Here is a 23,769-nt window from a genome sequence, read left to right on the forward strand (position 1 = left end):
ACGCTTCCTCATGCGACTGCGCCCGGTGAGTATGCAACGGCTACAGCAGGACTGTAGGACAAAGGTAACAAACGTATCCACTTCCACTGATGGCGGCTGCTACTGCTGGCAGATACTGAGCGACAGCCTGCTAACTGAGTAGTCCTCCTCTCAGAGAGCAGCCGTCCAAAGCCCTGAACTCTGCCAGCTCACCCTTGCAGACTGGTTGTGATGTGGTCCGTCCAGCCATTGATGAAAGCATGAACAGCTGCAGGCTGGCGTGTGTTTGTGACTGGCTGAACCTGCGTGTTATGTGAACGAACCTCACGTCATTTATGCCCAAATTGTTCAAGTTGAAATGTTTGCTTTTGGAAATATTTTGTAGATTTAAGAGGATTTTCAACTGAGTTTTATTAAAAGACAAAAATCTCTGAATCAACTGTTATAAGGAAAAAAGGACATGTTATAGTTTTATTACTGTAAACCCAAGAACTGGGCTCCCGGTCAGAGAAGAGGATGGATCCTCGTCTCAGTCACAAGCCTCGTTTCATCAGCACAAGAACAATCAGACCAGTTCACCTGCTCTCAAACCAACTCAAGTATTTCAGTCAAAGAAAGTTGCTGTGTAACTGACAAGCAGCTTTGAGTTAAATGGGAAGGACTTGTCGCACTTTAGACACTGATGATACTTTGGATGACCTTTTTGAGGAGAAATATGAAAATGACAACTCCTCACTGACCGGAGAATCCAGAGAGCACCAGACTCAAACCAGAATCTGGAAGCAGCACCTTCCATCATTCACCCTTTAATTTTTGCTCTTGATTCTCTTAATTAAGCACTGAAAGTGAAAAACTTGGATGGATGAATGATGGGTGGATGGATGATGGGTGGGTGGATGGATGAATTATGGGTGGATGGATGGATGGATGATGGGTGGATGGATGGATGATGGGTGGATGGATGGATGATGGGTGGATGGATAGGTGGGTGGATGGATGGATGGATGGATGATGGGTGGGTGGATGGATGGATGGATGGATGATGGGTGGATGGATGGATGGATGATGGGTGGATGGATGGATGGATGATGGGTGGGTGAATGGATGGATGATGAATGGATAGATGGGTGGGTGGATGGATGGATGGATGATGGGTGGATGGATGATGGGTGGGTGGATGGATGGATGGATGGATGATGGGTGGATGGATGGATGGATGATGGGTGGATGGATGGATGGATGATGGGTGGATGGATGGATGGATGATGGGTGGATAGATGGGTGGGTGGATGGATAGATGGATGGATGGATGATGGGTGGATGGATGGATGGATGATGGGTGGATGATGGATGATGGGTGGATGATGGGTGGATGATGGATGATGGGTGGATGATGGGTGGATGATGGGTGGATGATGGGTGGATGACTACAGGTCACTAAGCCATGCTGTGCATGAGAATGACACTGAAAAATATATTTTTGTTCAAAAGTTATAAAAGTAGAGGTGAAAATTAAGATTTGTATGATCAAAAACTAACAATTTGGGGAACATCTGGAATGAATACTGAACGATGAAAATAATAAGAAAATAAGAAAATAATAAGAAAATAATAAGAAAATAATAAGAAAATAATAAGAAAATAATAAGAAAATAATAAGAAAATAATGTACTGCACAGACACGGAGAATAAAACCAGTCAGGTCACTTTTGAGCCATCAAAGGGTTAAAAACAACATCCCTGCCTCGACACCGAGTTCCCAGACACAAAGATGGAGTTTCGGTCTTTGCTGCTCACAGATTTGTTCCATTTTGTTGGATGTTCATGTTCATGTACACACACACAAAAATACAATGTCGCCATCTTGTCATTGTGTCTTATTTCTCAGGCTCCCAGACTGCTGCTGCTGATAAAGACGAGAGGAAGCAGCGAGGACGCGGGACAACAAACAGCCGCAGCAACACGAGAGGGAAAAGTGACAGGTGTGAGCTCTGATTCTCACTTCCCTCTACAAACACCATCGCACACGTAGGGGTACTCACATGCACACACAGACGCACACACACACACATACACACACTCACACACAGACGCACGTACACACATATACACACACTCGCACACATAAACACATGCACACACTCACGCACGCACACACAAACACTCACGCACGTACACACACACACACTCACACATACACACACACTCACATGCACGCACACACTCATGCACACACACACAGACGCACACACACACACACAGATGCACACACGCTCACACACACACACTTTTGGATCAAACATTCGCTTTTAACTTATTTGTCCCTCTCTATTGTTTGAAAGAGCACAAAAGAGACATGAAGCACACACACACACACACACACACACACACACACACACACACACACACACACACACACACACACACAGTCTTTACTGGTTTCTGATCATAATTTTTGAATTCTGGAGTCAAGGATGCTCACTGACTGTGACCTCATTCCTACTTGTCTGCCTTTGTCTTCTTATAGGACAAGAAAAAAATCCCCATATTGAGGGTAAAGTATGTCAACGTGAACGTACGAGCTTCAGTGTGGAGTGCAAAGGTCAAAAGGTGTTGAATGAATGTTTGTGATTAATTTTTAATTGTCTTTAAATGGAAAACGACATGACAGACGCATTACTTCATTAGAAAACGGCGAATGAAAACCCAGTGATTACATGTCATTAACTTAAAAAGTTAATGAAAATTAATGAAAATAAAAAACGCAACTGGAAGTGACAAAAGCTGAAAAAAAACTGAAGCCCTTTTTGCGCTACTATGGGTTTTTCCTCAAGTCTGAATTCTTGCTTGTGTTGTACGTCGCTTTGGACAAAAGCGTCTGCTAAATGAAACTGTAGAATTGTAGAAAAGCAGGGACGAGTTTTTCTGCATCTTCTTGAGACAGGATGTGTCTGATCTTAGCGATGTTACGTAGCTGGAAGAAGGCGTCCTGGAGATTTAATGTGGGAGTTAAAGGGTCCTGGTCACAGAGAACTCCTAGGTTCCTACGGTGGTGCTGGGGGCCAGGGTGGTGCCATCCAGGGTACCTGTCTCATCAGATCAGGTGGTCCTCAGGTGTTTGGGCCCAGCACAAGAACTTCAGTTTATCAGAGTTTAATAAAGGAAATGATGGTCCTCCATGTTTCCTGTCCTTCAGACAGGCCTCCAGTTCAGTCAGCTGGTTTGTTCCATGTGGATCATTGATGAGTTCAGCTGAGTGTCGTCTGCATAGCAGTGAACATTAATGGAGTGTTTCCTGATCATGTGACCTAGAGGAAGCAGGTCCAGGGTGAAGAGGACTGGTCCAAGCACAGAGCCTTGTGGAACACCATAAGTGACTGTAGTGGTCTCAGAGGAACCATCATTAACTAGTACCAACTGAGATGACCTAGTAAATATGACCTGAACCAGTTTAGTGTGGTTCCTTTGATACCAGTGACAGGTTCCAGTCCCTGTAGAAGGATATGGTGGTCAATGGTACCAAAGCTGCACTGAGATCTAATCAGACCAGCACAGAGACCAGTCCCTGATCTGGTACCAGTAGGAGGTCACTGGTACCTTTGACTAGTTCTGTTTCTGTGCTAGGATGAACCTGGAACCTGACTGAATCCTCCAATCAGCTGTTGCTGTGGAGAAGTCCCAGAGCTGTTTAGCAGCTGCTTTCTCCAGAACCTTGGAGAGAAAAGGAAGATGTGATGTTGGTCTGTAGTTGGTAGAACTTCTGGATCCAGGCTTGTTTTTTTTGTGTTTTTTTTTTTAGAAGATGTTTCAGTACCAAATGCATGACAGAGCCTGTGACAGTTGTGCTGCTGCCTGCTCCTTGGTGCTCACCAACAAAGCCCAATCATTCAGATAAGCAAGCTTGATTCGTTCAGTAAAAGTACACGGGGTGAATGACAGACTGAATGGTAGGACCAGGTTTTTTATGGTGTACCCTCGAAGGCAACTCTAAGAAACTGTCTGGTCCGATGAATCGCTACATGAACGCGTCTGTGAGATCGACTGATGCAAAACAGTCTCCTGGACCAACAGATTCAGCAGCCGCGGGGTGTTAGCATCTTGAACCTGGGAGTTCGCAGATGTCTGTTTCACACTCACTGGTCAGGGATCAGATGGAGTCCTCCCCAGTTTTTCAGGACATGGAAATAACAGCTGTAACCCTTTGAAGCTGGAGCCACTCGTATGGCGTTCTAGCTCAGCAGAGAGTGTATTTCTGCACTCAGAACTAAAGCAGCTTCGCTCCCTTTAACCATGTTTATGACAGACAGGAAATGTGGGGGCTGAACTCAGAACTGTAGCTGGTAACCCATAGCAATCGTCCTCTCTACGCATGCTGAATGCGTAATTGTTTGGACTGCAGCGTCGTAAGCCCCATCCAGGTCCACATGCTCTCCACTGCCTGGCACTATGATGCTGGCAGACATTGGTTCGTTCCAGGGAAGGAAAAGTCACACGAGTGGGGACAGTTTCTGAGCCAATGGAGGGAGGGGTCATTCGACTGCAAGTTCCTCTACCACATGACAGCAAAGTGAGAAGATGTGTTGTTGTGGTGCGCAGCAGCAGCAGCAGCAGCAGCAGCGGCAGCAGCAGCGCAGCAGCAGCAGCAGCAGCAGCAGCAGCCGCCGCAGCAGCAGCAGCAGCGCAGCAGCAGCAGCAGCCGCCGCAGCAGCAGCCGCCGCAGCAGCCGCCGCAGCGCAGCAGCAGCAGCGCAGCAGCAGCAGCGCAGCAGCAGCAGCAGCAGCAGCAGCAGCAGCAGCAGCGCAGCAGCAGCGCAGCAGCTTACTGAGAAACAGTTTGATGAACTTAATTTGGAGGGGTTTTCAATCACACATGTTAACAGTAGAAGCCTCCATCAAAATCTTGTTCAAATCAAAGGTTCTCTGAAGCCATTAAGACGTTCATTTCAAGTTATTGCAATAAGTGAGACTTGGTTAACAAATGAGAAGCCTGCTGATTTTGTGTTAGAAGGGTGTGAAACTCTGGTGTAAACTGAATAAATAAGGGAGGTGGAGTTGCAGTTCATGCACAGAGAGACTCCCACTGCAGGAGAATGATAGCACAGTCAGGAACGATGGAGATGGAGAGTTTGACAACTGGAATACGTTCCACTAAAGTCAAGAGGACACGTCTGAGTCGTACTTACAGAGCACCACTTCATGTATCCATCAGTTTACAAACACCTTAGTTCACACGTAAGTGATCAAAATATCATTGTTAGTTTGTGGTGACTTTAACATTGATTTGTCAAAATGGAACGAACATAAATCAACAACAGATTTTTGTAGTTCAGTGTTTAGCTTTGGTCTTTGGCCTCGTCGAGCAGGATGCCTGAAGATAGGGGCCACAGTGATTGACAATATTCTTACAAATTTCCAAGACCAAATAACAAGTGGTTTGCTCTGAAGTGATGTCTGTGATGATCTTTATATTTCTGTGATCTTCAATAATTCACAGGTAAAATGTTCAGAAGGTGGGGGGGATCTTCCTGTAAACTAATAAGAACAAGGTCACCAGAAACAACTGAGGCTTTAAAAATGGAGCTTAAACGTCACGACTGGCACGAGGGTTATGTTGATGATCCAAATGAGGCCTACGATGTATTTAGAGTTTTCTCTTAGAAAGTTCTGGGTCAAAGATGAATACAAGGGAAAGCCACGACTAAAAGTCTGCAAAATGCATGTAAAAAGAAAAACTACAAGAACATTGGTAATTGAGAACCAGTGAAAGTGAAGAGGAACACAAGTTGTGTAAATGACTTCCCTCATGAGATTACAGACGAAGGAATATTATAATAAACAATTAGAAGACAGTAAAAATAATGTTCAAAGGACTTGGAAGGCAGTAATCACTCAGAATGGACACTATAAATGTTACCGAGCTGGTTTGTGGATACTTCTGGTTCTGTTGTGGAAAATTGTTGATGATTTTTAGGTGCAGTTCTCACTTGGATGGAGAGTTACTTGGAATCAGCATCAATGTGTGGTCATAAATAATATCAGGTCAGGAATCAAAGAGGCCGGCCCGGTGGAGCAGTGGTCCTCACGGTGGCCCCCAGCAAGAAGGTAGTGGGTGGAGCAGTGGTCCTCCCTGTGGCCCCCAGCAAGAAGGTTGTGGGTGGAGCCCAGGCTGCAGCACGGGGTCTTTCTGGGTGAGTCTCCATGTTCTCCTGTTCCTGCTGGGTTCTCTCTGGTACTCCAGCTTCCTCCACAGTCCAAAGACATCAAGAGGGGACTGTATCTCTGTAGTTGGGGTTAAGCTGAGGAGCAGTGCTGATATTTGTCTGAGGATGTGCACCTCAGTGATGGTCTTTAAGAGAGTGACGTGTCAAGCGTCAGGTTGTCAAAGGAGACAAATGGGAATGAGCTCATTTGGTGTCGCTATCATTTTGTTTGGAAGGTCGCTGAAACTGAATCAAGGAGGACAGGCTCATATGAGCCGTACGCCTCAGTCACTATTACATTCACACAAAAATGAATTGTATGGAATTGTATGATAGAGTGTGTGTGTTGGATTGTTTATATTCCTGTGCTGTGTGTGTGTGTGTGTGTGTGTGTGTGTGTGTGTGTGTGTGTGTGTGTGTGTGTGTGTGTGTGTGAAGACTGACCTAAACTAAACTAAACTCAACCCAGTGACAGTAGGTCCTGTTCCTCCTACAACAAACCATGAACGTTTGAGACCATGTCCAGTACGTCATCGTCACCGTGGTGAGCAGCGAGCTCACGCCCCAGCCCCCTAGTGCTTGATAGCATTGATAGCCTTCCTCCGTGTGTGGATCAGCTGAAAGGGACGGCTCTAATAATGGGCTTTAGTGTCTGGGCCTCAGGCGGTGAACTTATGTCTTCTGACAATCCACTTCTATTTAAATTGATTTGTGTGTGAATCAGTTAAACTGAACAGAGTTCAAATACCTAAAAGTACAGAAACATCACACAACTTCGACAGTGCCTTTGAATGTTTAAGTCTTTGCGACACGAGGAGAGAATCTGTAAGGAAGGATGAGCCAAAAAAGTCGAGGAAACAGAACAGAGGAGGGGAGTGGGATGAGAAGGTGAATGGAAAGAGTGAGTCAGGGAAGGTATGAGGTGATAATGGTAGACATGGCCTCATGAATGAGAGCCATTAGTGTGTGTGTGTGTGTGTGTGTGTGTGTGTGTGTGTGTGTGTGTGTGTGTGTGTCAGACAGTGTGTGGGCAGAATAAAAACTACGAAGGGCACAGAGGATGCATGAGCGGAACAAGATGCAGGACTGTTGACTGAAATGTCTTTTTGGTTTGTGTACTTTTTGAAGCGGGTCTGAAGTTTAGCAAATATTCCTCTTGAAGTAGACCAACACAGATGTGACCACGAATCACAGCAAGCATTTAGAGGTCACCAACATTCCAAGAAGCTTATAATCCTGGAAGTGTTGATTCAACATTTATTGTTGAAGGAATTATGGGAGGACCAGGGGGAGCTTCGGTGGTCTGGTGCTTCAAGGTCATTTGGGAAAAAGAACGACTGGACCGTGCAGTCCGTCTGTGTCCTTGCACTTGGAGCCTCTTTGTTGTCACGACTGAGGTGAAAAGATTTGCACCACACGAGTAACTTTGTTAGGTATGGAGCAGGAACCAGGACGATGTTAGCCTAGCTTAGCATCAAATTAGAGAGCAGAAGAAGTAAAGGAGGCGTGGCTTCCTTTTGTGTGTAAAGACACCAGCACCTCCAAAGATGATGCATGAATGTGTTGTATTACCAACGTTTGATGAGCGAATGTCAGCAGCTTTTTCTGACAGTTGAGTCACTGAAGTCACTGAGAGAAGTCGCTCTGCTCCAGTGAGAGGAGACGGTGTGTCTGGAGAGGATTAGTAGCTCTGCGTCTGAGGAACAGGAGAATCACACGAAGTCTTCCACGTTGGCGTGGAATGATGCATATTCCCTCTTGAGCTTTTGTGGAACAGCAGCTGAAACTGTAGCGTCATGGCCGCCTGCGTCATCGCTTGTATTATCACCACCTCTGCTCACCTCATCTCCTCTATCCCTTAATGTCTCGCTTCAGCTTTGGTCACGATCAGACATTCGGAGCTGAGCGCAGTATTGACGCACAGATCGCAGATGCATTTAACCTGAGGGTGTGTGTGTGTGTGTGTGTGTGTGTGTGTGTGTGTGTGTGTGTGTGCGCGCGTGCATGCGTGCGTGTGTGTGTGTGTGTGTGTGTGTGTGTGTGTGAGGGGCACCGGTGTGCACACCAACCATCTGTTCTCATGTCTTCATCAGAGTGTACAACATTTACCCAGAGACATCGACCATGTTCTGTTTTTGGTTCACTGGTCTGGACTTTGAAAGCTCCTGTGTTGTCAAACCGGGTAAAATGACCTTGAACCAAGTCAAAGCAGGTGAAGTTCTTTCTGACTGCATCACGTCGAGCAACGGAGGAGAATTTCTGAACAAATCTAGTACACCTCAGCTCAGGAGGTGAGCTCAAATAAGCCATGACAAAAGTATCTAAAGTCAAGTGAAGGCCGATATTAATGAGCCAAACTGGGTTGAACTCAAGCTAAGCTGGACGTATGGAGCCAAGTCAGTCGAGGACCCTCCCAACAGCGAACGCTAACCGAGTCAGTTCACGTCTAACAAAGCACTCTGGATATTTCCCTTTTCCTTACAGGCTCTCTCTTTTCTTTCTGGATGAACTTTTTAAAGCTCTCCTTTTGTGATTTAACTTTGATAAAATTTGATGGAAATTAGAATTCAAAATTTTTTGTTCTGTTTTTGCCTGCTGTGATTTCATTCAATCACAAGATGCATAACAAGCTCAAACCAGGCCAAGTCACGCAGACTTGGACTGAGACTAGATGAGCAGAGGACAAGTGTGACCGAGGAAGTCTGGAGTCGAGTGAACTCAAAAATAAAACTGAGTCGAACTCAAACTCAAAGCGAGTCAAAGAAAAATCAAACTCAAACAAATCACAAACTCAACTTCAATAAACAAAAGGCCAGCCAGATGTTAGACATGCATGAGTCCACTCAGACCGAGTCAGAACACACAAACTCCACCATGAGTCAGGAGAAGTCAAACCAAGTTCAGAACATGTCAGCGGGTGTTCACCAAGAGACAACGCACACGCGTGTTGGACCGGTGCTGATGAGGGCTACAGAAGCAGCACCGCTCTCGCTCTTACACTCTGCGGCGGCTCGCCCATGGCTGAGGCTCAGTGCTGGGATGCTCTTGATGTGTCAGCCGTCAGCTCATGCCGGCTATCTTGGGTTGCCCGGCTACCGGGTTCTTTTCTGCTCTGCTCTGATGAAGACATTCCCGCTTCCCGCCTGCCTGGACCCTTCTGGATGCTGCGTGACTATTATTCCTAGTCAGCTGACTGGCCAGGAGGAACAGGGGCCTGGTGTCTCACAGGTCCTCACATGACCTGACTCCTCTGAGTCTCAGTGGGTCTGCCTTCCAGGAAATGTGGGAATATTTAACATTTGGAGCCTGATTACAATGTGGTGTGTGTTATTTATTGCTGCCCAGCAGGAGAACATGTGATGAACCATGTGGATGTTGTGGGACGTGATCCCAGCTGACCTTCTCCCCTGAACAGACATCATCCCTGCCTCTTCCACTGTATATAACCACACACACACACACACACACACACACACACACACACACACACACACACACACACACACACACACACACACACACAAAGCTACAAATGTTAGCGGTCAGGAGTGAGTGGTGGGCAGAGCAATTATATGCTGTGTGTGGTCAGCTGATGCAAGTGTGTGTGTGTGTGTGGGGGGGGGGGGGGTGAGTGTTTGTTGTAGATGGGAAGGAAAATGAATATCACAATACGGTGACAGATGGCCGGACAGAGCTGCGCACACTGGCCATGACAAATCCGTATCACAACATTGTGGCGTCCATGTTGAAGAGATAAGAAAACGTTTGATGGAGGACAAAGAGTTTCCTTTCACAGCCGGTCTGTTCACGGGAAAGAGCCGTTAATGAGATGATGTCAAGTGCACAAGCCTAAACAATCGTTTGACTGACATGTTTAATTTGGCAGTGGGTAGCATTTCTCTGCCGCAATATCCTGCTCTCACACACACACACACACACACACTAACACACACACACACACACACACACACACACACACATACACACACACGCACACACACGTTCACAACCATCTCTTAATGTTCCTGTTCTCTTCAACCTCTAATGAAGTTGTAACCCTGGCTCAAGGTATCTGGGGAGAGTTTCTGGAGAAACACACAGCTGCCCCCTAGTGGTTTTTATAGGTATTGTCTCTTTGAGGACTGTCAGTGACTTTCATTGCATGTTCTATGTTTCTGTCATTTGTCTGAGTAAAAGATGTTCACTGGTTTCACTGGTTATTGAAACCCGCATATTTTAGCAGAAAATTTAGCAGAAACTTCCGGATGGCGAGCCGCTGGCGTGCGGAGCCCGTCACAGGAAACCAACAGCAAAGGAATGCCATATCAGTTTGTCAGGAGTGTGAGCTCATTAGTGACCCTCTATTGCTGTGACATTCCACACACACTGGGGATGAATGCACACGTGCTTTCAAACATACCAGTGATGTCAAACGTGTGCCTACACACACGACCCTGCCTACATCACGCCATCATTTCCTCTAACTGCTGACCTGTCATCTGGAGGCACACAGATATTTAATCAAGAAATGTGGATTTAAATAAGGTCTTCATTCAAGTGCGTGAGCCTTTGACTTGATGAACTCACCACCGTCGAGCCTGCTGTACACAGAGCAGAGTGCCGAGTGCGTAGGTCTTGAGTCTCATGGGGGTCTGAGCCAGCAGAACCCTGAAGGTGTGGTGCCTCAGCCCATTGGCACCAGTGAGCTGCAGATGTGATTGATCCACTAAACAAATCACCACGAGCATCATAGCAGACGCATGAGCGAACAATCCTGCCTCACGTTTAGCTCTCAGGCCACGAGGGCCTGCAACCCTGACAGCAACTCCTGCTGCGCTCCTCTCCTCGCGTTGGCTTTGAGGTATTTTGTTTTGATGGATTTTATAAATTGTAATTTTACGCCTGTATTGTTTGCTATCAGGTACCAGTGCCTACTGAGGCCAGCTGGGTTTAATTTTAAAATATTTCATTCCCTTCCATTGTAAAAACAACAACAAATGAGAACTAATGGAGGAAAATAAAAAGTCCCAGGTTTCTCTTCAGCGCTGAGCTGAACTGACGGAGTCCTGACTCTGTAGACCCCGTAGTCCTTCAGCTCTCCGTCGAGACGACGTGATGAGTTTCTTTGGTGACAAAATATTAACTAGTAGGTCGAACTAATCAGCTCCTGCTCTTGATAGTTTCTAATTCACCTGTAAACTCAGTCAACACAGAAGCTGCTGTTAAACCAGATCTTTATTTCGACCACTTCTATCAAACTAACATGAGGATGTTCAGTCTGGTCTTAGAGCCCAGCCCAGAGACGGCACTGGTAGAAATGACCAACCACCTCTAACATCACCAGATGATGGCTTTGTGTCTGTCCTCGTCCTGGTGGACCTCCGTGCTGCCTGTGACACAATCGACCGTCAGACCCTGCTACAGAGACTTGTAGGGCTGCAATCAGCCAAAGAAATTCTTGGTCGACTGAAGCCCTCAAATTTGGACTAAAAATCGACTAATTTTATTTATGAAAACTCTACTGTGTCAACTATCAGCACAAAACCTGCTGAGGAACATTGAGACAATTGTTTCTGTCAGATTATAAGAACTGAGCGACGCCATCGTTGGTCCCGACAGAGCCAGACTGAACACAGGAGCTCAGACACAAATAGACTTTTAACCTAAAACTTTCCTCTTAAACACAAAAGTCCACGGTAGGAATTTTTACAATTAAAATAAAACAGTTATTAGACTAAAACACTGAACTGTCAATTCTGATGTGTTCGTGTGCTCAAAACTGACGGGCAACCTCAGGTGGACACGTTAGCTCACCGTTTCTAGGTGACACGCTGTGTTTGTAGTTGAGCTGTGACATGAAAACTGGTGCTGGCAAACTTTGCATTCCACTTTTTTTCCATGATCTGTTTTCATGAAATGCTGCCACGCTGCAGACGTCTTTGACGTGGTGGACGAGGACTGACTTGGAATGAAACAGTCAACACTAAATAGACATTCATCAAACCACCAGACGCTGGCCTTCTAGTCCTCTTCAGTCTGTCTGTCTCTAGCGGGTCGGGCGAGTCCAAAATAGCAAAAACAAGGGGGTGTTCAAAGATAGATTGTTATCTGAGAAACAGGGGTGCTTTCAGTACTTTCCTCCTGATGAAATTAACATGGCAAAAAAATCGACCAATCAGAATTTTAGTCGAGCCAGAACGTACCGACTAGTTAATCGACCAGTCGACTGGGAGATTACAGCCCTAGAGACTTGAACCCTTCATTGGCATTCAGGGAATGACATTAAACTGGTTTCAACCATATTCATCAGGTTGGTACCAGCTTGTGCACGTTCATTTTGAATCTTCTATGCAAACAGAAGTAAACACGGTGTTCCTCAAGGCTCAGTGCTTGGGCCGATACTCTTCACTTATATAGGCTTCCCTTGGGTCCTGTTACTCTGAAACACTCATTAACTTCCATTGTTACCCAGGCGATACTCAGTTATGTCAACAGTTCCCAAACTCCAAGCATTCATTGCAGACATGAAGGCCTGGATGACCTCTAACTTTTTACTGCTAAACTCTGATGAGACAGAAGTTCTTGTGCTTGGCCCCAAACACCTTAGAGACACGTTATCGAGTGATGTCACAGCTCTGGATGACATCACTACGGCCTCCAGCAGCACTGTTGAGAACCCAGGAGTTCTATTTGATCAGGATTTGTCCTTCAGTTCCCACATCAATGGAATTTCTTTTTCCATCGACGCAGTTTCTCTCAGATCAGAGACATTCTGTCTCCAGGTGAAAACGAGTCCATGCATCTGTGACTTCTAGGCTGGATGATCGTAACTCTTTATTATCAGGCTGCACCAACAGGTGGTTAAAGGCTCTCCAGCTGGTCCAGAACGCAGCTGCAGGCGTCCTGACAGGAACCAGGAGCAGAGACCACATCACCCCGTCTTAGCGTCACTGCACCGGCTTCCAGTAAAATCCAGAACAGAGTTTGAAATCCTGCTCCTCACTTTTAAAGCTCTTACAGTTAGACTCCATCGTATCTGGAAGAGCTCCTAGTCCCCTATGATCCAGCTCGAACCCTTCACTCCCAGGATGCAGGGTTCCTGCTGGTTCCTAGAGTTCTAACAGTAGAATGGAGCCAGAGCCTTCAGCTATCAGGCTCCCCTCCTGTGGAACCGTCTCCCAGTTTCAGTCCAGGACCCAGACCCCCTCTCTAGGTTTAAGAGCAGACTTAAGACCTTCCTTGTTGATGAAGCTCATAGTTTGGGCTGGTGAGGCTGATCCTGGACCAGCTCCTAGTTTATGCTGCTATAGATTTAGACTATTGGGGGACTCCCATGATGCACTGGGCTTCCTCCTCCTCACTGTTTCTCTCCATCTTTATCCACAACATCCTCCTGTGTCAATCATCCATCAACCTAAACGTCTTCCTGGAGGTGCCTGTGCTCTCGCCCTGCAGGTCACCTGGGGCTGTAGACGCTGGGTTGATCACTTCCTGTCCTAGACCAAATAATACACACACACACACACACACACACACACACACACACACACACACACACACACACACACACACACACACACACACACACACACACCAACAATCAGAATATCTGAATATCATTGATTGACCTCTCAGGGTCAGGTGAGTGACAGCAGAGCATTGATGTCACAGTGGGTGATTGGGTGGAGAGCAGCTGAGTCTTTGCAGTGAACTGATCACACCGGTCAGGCCCAGGAGGCGGGGGCACCCGGCTCACTTCCAGCTCACTACAGGACTGACGGTAGGACTGATGATGTCACGTTTAAAAACAGCTGAGTTTGAGTAATCTCCTAAATCCTTCCACAAATGATTGTCTCCTTCATAGAGCCTCTGTTAAACAAGTCTTGAACATCTATTTAAATCAAATAATTAAAATTGAGTGGCAACTAAAAGTCCTCATTTCATAATGTCACAGAATTTTCACTTTTGGCAGGATTTAACAGTGAGGCGTCCTCCTGCTCGCTAGATGGCGCTGTCACTCCCGCACCAGCGGTGTCGCGTGTGTTGCCGGAAGTGAATCCCTCCTGTCTAAGGAAGGCTTCGACTCCCGGTCGGCATGTGAGGTGTTAGTTTGGATGTGCATGTGTTGGGGCCTTTATTAGGAGACGTTTGTGGAACTCGTCGCAGCCGCCAGCGGCCATGGGGAAGAAGACCAAGCATGAGAAGAAGGTGAAAGGAGCGGAGAAGACCGCTGCCAAAATGGAGAAGAAGGTTTCGAAGAGGTCCAAACGAGAGGAGGTGACGTCAATAATCTGCATTACATGTTTAAAACTGTGTTTTTACTTTTCATTTCTCACAAACAGCGCTCTAACCTCATGATTAGTCGTTGCATTTTAGCACGCTTAGAAATACACGCACGCACGCGTGTCTACTGCTTTTGTATAACCATGGATAAATGTGGTGGTTGTCCAGGAGGATTTGGAAGCTCTGATAGCCGAGTTCCAGAGTCTGGATGCAAAGAAGACCCAGGTGGTGGAGACCTCTTGTCCACCTCCATCACCACGGTGAGGGGGATCTTCTTCATCTTCATCCTCACAGCAGCAGCATCTTCATGTCTCTGTTGTCTGTCCCATGTGAGCTACACGATGTGCTGATGTCATCAGTCCTCTGTGTATGTCCCTACATTCTGCAGCAGGCTCAGTGAGTGTAGCTAGATGACCGGGTTTGCTCGATGACCGGGTTTGCTCGTAGTGGTGAAGCTGTGAGTGGTTTGATGGCTGCTGAATCTCTCGGCTGGTGAGATCCACCTCACCATTGTGGCTCTCTGCTTCCAGACTGAGTGCGTCACTCTCCGCTCATCCTGAGAGAGAAGAACTCATCCTGTTTGGAGGAGAGTTTTTCAATGGGAAGAAGGTAGGAGCCCCTCTAATAAGTGCGTCCGTGCTTTAGTCGTGTCACGTTGGTGCAGTTGGGACTTCAGTCCTTGAGTCCTCGCTCCCGCAGTGGTTCATGGGAGATGTGGTCCAAGTGCTCGTGCAGCCGGGCTCTTCAGCTGAGACGGACTTCCTCTCTCCTACAGCAGGAGTCAATATGAAAACCTGCTCTCCTTTCTTTTTTTGCAGACATATTTATACAACGATCTGTTTTTCTATAACATCAAGAAGAACAGCTGGATTAAGTCTGAGATCCCCAACCCTCCTCCCCCTCGTTGCTCTCACCAGGTACGCTCCTCCCCCTCATAGAGGAGAGATCAGGTTTGATGAGATGATTGAGGTTGGGTGATGAACTGCTGGGGGATTTAAGAGTGCTGGTATTCCTGCTGTATAAGTTAGTGAGAGGTGGGCCACAGAGGAGCAGGTCACCAACACCAGGAGGTCACCAGTTCACACACACCAGGTCACCAGTTCACACACACCAGGTCACCAGTTCACACACACCAGGAGGTCACCAGTTCACACACACCAGGTCACCAGTTCACACACACCAGGTCACCAGTTCTCACACACCAGGAGGTCACCAGTTCACACACACCAGGTCACCAGTTCACACACACCAGGAGGTCACCAGTTCACACACACCAGGTCACCAGTTCACACACACCAGGTAAACACTTCATCAACAGCAGCGAGGCGGCGGTTGGTGTTCCTCCTCGTGTGTCGTGTCCCAGTCGTCCATGTTGGACGTATAAGTTAGGTAATATACTGCCACAAGGGGGCAGGCTGCTGTCAGGAGACCTCTGTCTCAGTTCACACAGCCCTCTTCCTCTCCTCCTCCACCCCAGGCCGTGGTAGTTCCTCAAGGTGGTGGTCAGCTCTGGGTGTTCGGGGGAGAGTTTGCCTCACCCAACGGTGAGCAGTTTTACCACTACAAGGACCTGTGGGTGCTGCACCTGGCCACACACACCTGGGAGAACATCAAGTGAGCACCAATGTTCACACAGTGTCTAGACTTAAAAAGGAAGTAATGAGCTAAAACCTCATTGTGCTTCCCTGAAGATCTCATCGTAATTGGTTGATTAGTTCATGAATTGATGAAGCCCCCCTTGGAATCATGTGTGTGTTTGCAGGGCTCCTGGTGGTCCGTCGGGGCGCAGTGGCCACCGGATGGCCCTCAGCAAGAGACAGCTGCTGGTGTTTGGAGGGTTCCACGAGAGCACCAGGTAGGCAGGCGGGTTCAGGGCCACGAGGAGTCGCACAATGTGTGGAACAAATGATCTAACATGAATCACACAGGAAGTTCTAGTGTTCCCATCAAATGCTGGTGTGGCGTCGACCCCTGATGCCTCTGATGTTTAACATTGTTTTCTATCTTGACACCCCCCCACCTTCTAGGGATTTTATCTACTACAACGATATCTACTCTTTCTCCCTGGACACCTTCTCCTGGTCTCGTCTGTGTCCATCAGGCTCCACCCCTGCACCCCGCTCCGCCTGTCAAATGACCTCAGTGCCTGATGGATCCGGTCTAATCATCTATGGGGGATACTCTAAAGTGGTGCGTTCGCGTGTGCGTGTGTGTGAGATAGAGAGAGGGACCTGAATGTAGCCTATTAATGTTGTCTGTGTGTTTTTTAAAGCGGGTCAAAAAAGACGTGGAGAAGGGAACCATCCACTCTGACATGTTCCTTCTGAGGCGAGAGGGCAAAGATGGCCAAGGTACAACAATACGAGACAAAACACACTCTGAACGTGTCATCATTTCTTTAAATGCTCTGTGTGTCTGTCCTCCAGAGAAGTGGTCGTGGTCTCGGGTGAACCCTTCAGGTAACAAGCCTCCTCCCCGTTCTGGGTTTTCCCTGGCAGTGGGCCCAGTGGGGCGGGCTGTGCTGTTTGGTGGGGTTAGTGATGAGGAAGAGGAGGAGATGCTGGAGGGTGACTTCTTTAACGACCTGTACCTGTTCGACATGGTGAAGAACCGCTGGTTCCCCGGCCAACTCAGGGTGAGAAGCCCACAGTCCCCCTGCACACAGACAGCAACATACGGACAACAACACACAGGAAACAACACACAGGAAACAACACACAGGAAACAAAACACAGGGAACAACACACAGGAAACAAAACACAGGGAACAACACACAGGAAACAACACACAGGAAACAAAACACAGGGAACAACGCACAGGAAACAACGCACAGGAAACAACGCACAGGAAACAACGCACAGGAAACAACGCACAGGAAACAACGCACGGACAACAACGCACGGACAACAACGCACAGGAAACAACACACAGACAACAACACACAGGAAACAACACACAGACAACAACACACAGACAACAACACACACACACAACAACAACTTCAGGTGGATGCAGGTGATGTCAGAGCAGCGCAGGATCCTTACGGGTTACCAGACTCTCTAACGGGCGCTCAGTTCTCTGTTTAGTCATGGAAAACTCGTAGTAATCAGCAGCAACTCTGGCCCTCTGAGTGTGTAGTTGAGGTCCAGACGTGTGGTGAGACGCTGAAATTTGCCGTGTAGATATTTGAGTTTTGGTAGTTTTCATTTGTCTCTTTCTATTTATTTGGCTTTTAACACTGACGCTGTGGGGTTGTTCCTGTGCATCTGTTTTTCCCAGGGTAACAAGACAGAGAAGAAGAAACGGCGGAGGGGGAAGAAGGGTGAGCTGGAGGGGGAGGGAGCAGAGGAGGAAGAGGAGGGAACTCCCCAAGGACCCTCTGAGGTCATCAAGGAGATTGTCACAGAGGACGGCACAGTGATGACCATCAAGGAGGTGATCCCTGGAGCTCAGGAGGAGGAGGAGGTGGAAGAGGAGGAGGAGGAGGAGGACGGTAGGATTAACCCCCCCAAGCTAGTGTAAATGTTCCAACATGAGGATAAAAAGCTGAAACACTTGTTCCGCTCAGGTTTGCTCTCAGCCCCCCTGGTGGAGCCCTGCCCGCGGTCCAGCGCTATGGCAACGGTGCGTCAGGGGAAGCTCTTCCTGTACGGGGGGATGTTCGAGGTTGGCAACCGCCAGTTCACCTTAAACGACTTCTACTGCCTGGACCTCCACAAGATGGACCGGTGGGAGGTTTTAGTGGAAATGGATCCAAGTGAGTCAGCTGCTGGGAGCAATGAACGGACAGGAGAGGAGACGGGGGTCAGGTGACATCTGGATTCATGTTCCCTTCTCCACAGAGACACAAGAGTGGCTAGAGGAGTCCGAGTCTGAGGATGATGATGATGAGGAAGAGGAGGAGGAGCCGAAAGGAGCAGAAGGCGCGGAGGAGTCTGATGAGGAGAGCGAGGACGAGGAAGGTGAGGGATTATTTTGTTAACTCTTAGTCTCTTCTCCTCATCACCAGATACTTAATTAGCAACAGGCACAGAATCAGATCAGCACATACGAGAAACACAAGCAGAAACTCTGGCAAACGAAAGGAAAATATTTCATAAATTTATGATAAAAACAATTAAATGCATGGGCCAGCACGACAGAGTGGTCCTCGCTGTGGCCCCCCAGCAAGAAGGTTGTGGGTGGAGCCCCGGCTGCAGCACGGGGTCTTTCTGGGTGAGTCTCCATGTTCTCCCTGTTCCTGCTGGGTTCTCTCTGGTACTCCAGCTTCCTCCACAGTCCAAAGACATCAAGAGGGACCAGGTTAATCCAGACTCTAAATTGACCGTAGGCGTGGCTGGGAGAGCCAATGGTTGTCTGTCTCTATGTGTTGGCCCTGCCATGGACTGGTGACCTGTCCAGGGGGAAGGCTGCTGGGATAGGCTCCACCCCCACCACCCTCAACAGGAGAAGAGGGGGAACATGGAGGGATGATGGATGGATGATTAAATGCAGACTCTTAATATCTCCAATCAGGCTCAGAAATGCGTTGCTCTCCTCACTTCGTGCGTCACACTTCGTGTTGGCCAAGGCAGGTTTTTAGGTTCCATTTGGCTACATAAAAAAACAGCTGCTTCCAAATGTGAACCAGGATCAGTTTTAATCTCTCTACCTGACTGTGGTTCCAGATGACAAGGAGCACCCGGTGGTGCAGGACGGAGAGACGGTGACGGATTACCAGGCCCGTACTGAGCAGTACTGGATTGGACTGGCTCGGTCCAACATGGGTGCAGACGCGAAGGACAAAAAAGTGGCCAAGGTTGCCTGGACCATGGCTAAAGTCTTCTATGAAGACCAGTAGTGGGATCTGCCACATGTTTAATTATGTGATCGTAAATATTGCAATGGGTTATTTTTTTATTCAACATGTAATTTGTATACATTTTGTGGACCCTGCTGTGGATCAGTACTCAGAACCATTACTGAACTCAAGTCCACAACAGAAATACAAAGTCTACTCATCCAAGTGTACTTGCAGCAATACTGCAAGTTTTTCAGACATAGGCAGAAGTACGGCAGCACTTCCTGCTGTCGGTGAGTCAAACGCCAATCACACGCATTCAGGTAGAAGCGTGTAAACAGCAACCGATGCATGTCAGCCCAACGATGAGCGAGCAGTCGCCATCTACACATCCAGCGCCACTAATCCACACACACCTTGAATCTTTAATCAGCTCTGTTTCTAAGAACTGGACCTTCATGGAAATGTCTAAGTGCCTCAAATGTGCATTCTCTCTGAGTGCCAACAGAGGGCAGCGCTACTGGATGCAGAATTAATTCAATAGATTGAATTGAAGTCTGACAGAAATACCCCCTCTTCCCTCTCCAGTTGTGATTCTCTTGATTTATTTATTATGGTTTTCTTCTCTCTAGCATGATTTTCAATTAGTAGATGGTGATCCTGTTAAATGCGGTCGGGTGTGGCTCCTGACTGCCACGTCGCCGCTGCAGCAGTACTGAATCGGTGTAGAGGTGCAGCTCCACATATTCATCTAAACAACCAAGGTGACCACACAATGGTCAGAATGCCAAACTTCATGAAGGGTGGTGGAACAGAAATGGTAGGTTTGTTAGCTTGACACCCAAAACAAACACTGAAAGATGCTAAAGTAGCTAAAGGGGTGGAGTGGTGGCTCGGTGGGTTGCTGCTAAAAGCACCGTCTGGATGACCCACAATCATTTGATGCATTAAGAATGTAAGCAGGGCAGCTTTACAAACCTTTTTGCCGTCTGATTATTCAAGAGCCACCAGGCTGATGAAGCTTGGTGGACAGGAGGAGCGATGGAAGCCATGTTGGAGAGGAGCAAATCACAGCCTTTGCTAAATTGACAATGGAGGCTAGAATGCATCATGGTACACAAACAAGGATGTTTTATACACATTGTACTTTTACTGTGAGTCTCACTGTTAATATTGAAGTGATATTAAACCAAGTAAAGTGTCACTTTGAAGCAGATTGTAGGGGGAAACTCTGTTCTCTGTACATTGTTGAGCAAGTTACTTTTATGCTAACTTGTCGCTTCCTTTCCCTCACTGTTAGTTAACACACACAGTCCCAGTGGGGGGGTGGGGCATGCCCCCTGCAGGTAGCCCGCCACACTGCATCGCCTTTGTCTGAGACAGCAGCAGAGAAAAGGAGGAGGGAGGGATGCAGGGAGGGAGCAGGGGATGATGTGTCAGGAAAGACATCAGTCACCATATGAGCACTAGCCTATCCCGCGGTGACCTATTTTATCCTCCATCAGCATCGCGAATGAGGGATGTGAAGTAGCTGATGAATAATAGAGGAGGAAAAGAGATGGATGAGAATGTGGCTGTCTTCTCTCTCCCTCTCTCTCTTCTCCTTCACAGCCCTTCCTCTCTCTTTCCTACATCCCCCTTTTACTGTCATTTTTTATTTGTCCTGTACTTGTCCAGTACTTTACTTCTCTTCTTCCAACCAGGAAATTCATGTTGTCATCCAGTAGATCAAAGCAGGTGCTGCTCAGAGGTACTGTGATACGTCAAACTTGCTCAGCTGTTTCTGTAGGCCATCAGTCCTCATGGTGGCGCTACATCAGCTGTGTAAGGTTTAACAAGACCAGCTAAAACTTCATATCTGGCTTGTCACATTGTCATAGAGCCAAAATGAGGACACATTTTTGCGCAGTGTTTACTCTGTAGTGGTTCGGTATTAGGGGTCTCTGGTAATAAGGAGCCAGTCCCACTGGTCCGACCCAGGAGGCGGTGGCGGCCAGCTCACTACCTACAGGAGGCAACAGGTCTCTTGTCCTCACACTGGAAACAGCTCCCACGCTCTCTGTCTTCACCGCCGGTGACAGTAAAAGTCTTCAATGGGTCCGACCCCCCCAGGGAGCTGAGCACCAGTGGTCTTCTGGACTCTGATTAATTAAACCAGTGATATTTCAGCTGGTGGAGACCAGCAGATGTGAAGGAAAAACAACGTCTCACACTTAGGAGCAACTTTCCTGACAGAAAAGTGCTACTGAGCAACTCTCTTCTTCTGGTGCTGCATCACCCTGGAGGATGACGAGACGACTTCCCTCCAGATGCTGCACAGGCGCTCAGCTCAGTCAGTGACCACGGCGGCTACAGGACCAATTGCATCTCCGGCCTCGAGCCAGAACATACATGCTGTCGGTCATAAATGCTGTGACCTGGTAACTTCCATTAAAATGAAGCTCCAAACAAGACCAAGTGTCCATCGCTCTTCAAGTCCATCACTCAGTTTTACTCAAAAACTGTTAAATTTATGAAAAGTTCACCCAGGCTTTGTGTTCGCGTCAGTGGAGCTGCAGCAGCTGAGTATCCGTGTCTGCTGCTGGGTCACATGACCCAACCTTGAACGTCTGATTAAACCTTTCTCTGAGGGGGTACTTGAGAGGAAGAGGAGGCTCATTCAGTTTTGCATAGATAATGAAGACTTCCCTTTACACCAAAGTTACCAACATCCATCGTTGTCATACTTCAAATACTTACCACTTTCCTGGGATCGCGCTGTTGGAGGGCGAAGAGTCGGTTTGGAGTTGATGTCCATTTGTAAAAGTTGCGCACGTTGTTGTGCTGAAAAGCAGGTCTTTCTGATTAATGGGATAAAGTTTAGAGACACTTTGAGGGATCCAAACCCGACTTCGCACCGGCTGGATGGACTGAAGCCATGTCGCCATTGGTGGCGTTGTTTTACCCAGTGAACGCTGCAGGATTGTTGTCTTGATTGGACATGAACGAATGAAGGCTTTACTTCAAACACCTGAATGCCATAAATCACACTTTAGCGATTTAGTTGATCCTCTGTTTGAAAAGAAGAAGCATTGGCTTGTTACTTCCCACCCCTTCTCTTCGTACCTCAGGAGGAGCACTAGGTTTCATTGGTTCCCGTGCGTCCCTTTCTTTTTACATCCTCGTTACATTAAAAGAACAGTCATCATCTAAATGAGTGTTGCTTTCATGGTTGTCCACTTCAAATTAGTGCTAATCTCCATGTTAGTAATGTGCCTCGACTCAAATATAGGAGGTGATGAATGCACACTGACCCTGTGGCGTGACATAAATAGCCTTCCCCAGCTAATTCACATAAAAGAGTAACGACCCCCCGCGGTCTGAGCCTAACTTGGGAGGACTGTGTGTCTGGCCACACCAAAGTCACACTCCCAAACGTCTCCTTGTGTTTTACATGAATGTAAAAAGGTGGAGGAAAGGGAAGGGGGGACTGTTTCTCTGGTGCAAGTAAGTGTTCAAAATGTGCACCTAGTATAAGTCAGCCTCTGTAAGCGGTGTCTTAATCTGATTGGATATAAAAACGAGCGCCCAACTCCCACCGCTGACACACACCAGGCACTGAAAGGTGTCAGCCACCAACTTTAGATTGAGAAATATGGCAAACGCAGCCCTCGCAGATGTAATTATAGCATCCTTTTTATGAAAGGCTGCTTTCTAAGGACCCAGTGAGTATTGTCTCGGACTAAGTCCACGCCTTCGAGCTCCAATTGACTTTGCTCAGATGATGTCACAGATTTAAAAGCACAGAGGCTCAAACTTCACTCACTCCTAATCCTGTTGTTGTGGTCAGAAATCACCGTGAATATGGCTCCCTCCCACCTGGCCTCTCATCCACTCACCTGTTTGCTTCTCTCTCTCTCTCTCTCTCTCCTCTCTTCCCCCTCTCCTCTCTCTACTACCAGTGTTTCGAGGCCTACACGTTAATCCCCAGCCTCACAGTGATTTTATTACTGTAATCTGGGCTGGAATTGGCTTAGCTCCCCCAGACACTGATTGACAGAAGGACAAGGACAACAGCAACAGGACAGCTGCAGGGAAGAGCTGAACAGGGGAGGGAGGAAGGAGAGGACAGTCAGGGAGGAGAGTCGCTTTAGAGAAGTTAATCCACATCAGAGGTGATCTTAGTCTCACTTATATCTCCGTTTCCTCTTTCTATGCAGAGGGAGATCAGTTTCAGTCAAATATCCATGGCGAGAGGACCTTGATGCTCAGGCTGCCTCTTAGAATTCACAACCCGCTTCCAGTTATTTGTGTGTTTCAGTTCTCTTGATGTTGAGCAGTGCAGCAGCAGCTTACTGCATTTAACATCAATCATGAAAGCAAGGGCCACCAGAAGATGGTCCCGTCACACTGACAGTGTGGATGTCAAATCTCAGTCAGGTTTTCAGCGGCACAATTCGTCAGTCACCCCAACGTCACACCCTCTCTACCGTGTGCACGACCCTGGGAGCTGACGGGTCCCATCGCCAACTGTTGGGTGTCTTGGTCT

The 23,769-nt window shown here is 47.5% G+C and overlaps 1 protein-coding gene and 2 long non-coding RNA genes across 4 annotated transcripts in view; 2 read left to right on the plus strand and 1 right to left on the minus strand.

Moving 5' to 3' along the window:
- LOC147258159 (uncharacterized) overlaps positions 1-3,391 on the plus strand; it is a 3,703-nt gene extending 312 nt beyond the window's left edge. Inside the window, exons 2-4 of the long non-coding RNA XR_015116721.1 lie at positions 1-25; positions 1,868-1,961; positions 2,507-3,391. The exon at positions 1-25 is cut by the window's left edge and continues 32 nt beyond it. This is a non-coding gene — a long non-coding RNA (uncharacterized LOC147258159). The remainder of the gene's footprint in view (positions 26-1,867; positions 1,962-2,506) is intronic.
- Positions 1-23,769, minus strand: part of LOC147258158 (uncharacterized) — a 65,740-nt gene that overhangs the window by 25,722 nt on the left and 16,249 nt on the right. The window lies entirely within an intron of this gene.
- klhdc4 (kelch domain containing 4) lies at positions 9,811-22,237 on the plus strand. 2 transcript variants are annotated; one of them, XM_086208082.1, is made up of 13 exons: positions 9,813-14,455; positions 14,630-14,721; positions 14,992-15,070; positions 15,280-15,378; positions 15,939-16,075; positions 16,224-16,316; positions 16,489-16,651; positions 16,734-16,812; positions 16,888-17,096; positions 17,741-17,954; positions 18,030-18,218; positions 18,304-18,423; positions 19,129-22,237. In XM_086208082.1, the coding sequence occupies exons 1-13, from the start codon at positions 14,357-14,359 to the stop codon at positions 19,299-19,301; spliced, it is 1,746 nt and encodes a 581-aa protein (XP_086064208.1). In that variant the 5' UTR covers positions 9,813-14,356; the 3' UTR covers positions 19,302-22,237. The 2 variants fall into 2 exon arrangements, with proteins under 2 accessions (XP_086064207.1, XP_086064208.1); XM_086208081.1 differs by having other exon boundaries at positions 9,811-14,455; positions 16,734-17,096.

The sequence above is a fragment of the Aulostomus chinensis genome, chromosome 7 (genome assembly GCF_037954235.1).
Source record: "Aulostomus chinensis isolate RoL2024-O1b breed Wild chromosome 7, RoL_Achi_v1.0, whole genome shotgun sequence".
Lineage (NCBI taxonomy): Eukaryota > Metazoa > Chordata > Actinopteri > Syngnathiformes > Aulostomidae > Aulostomus > Aulostomus chinensis.

What these genes read in the sequence shown, in the direction of transcription:
- klhdc4 (XM_086208081.1), top strand. Translation starts at nt 14,357, where the DNA reads ATGGGGAAGAAGACCAAGCATGAGAAGAAGGTGAAAGGAGCGGAGAAG. An exon ending in TTTAGTGGAAATGGATCCAA is followed by an intron (nt 18,219 to 18,303) that starts GTGAGTCAGCTG and finishes CCTTCTCCACAG; the next exon opens with AGACACAAGAGTGGCTAGAG. An exon ending in GGAGAGCGAGGACGAGGAAG is followed by an intron (nt 18,424 to 19,128) that starts GTGAGGGATTAT and finishes CTGTGGTTCCAG; the next exon opens with ATGACAAGGAGCACCCGGTG.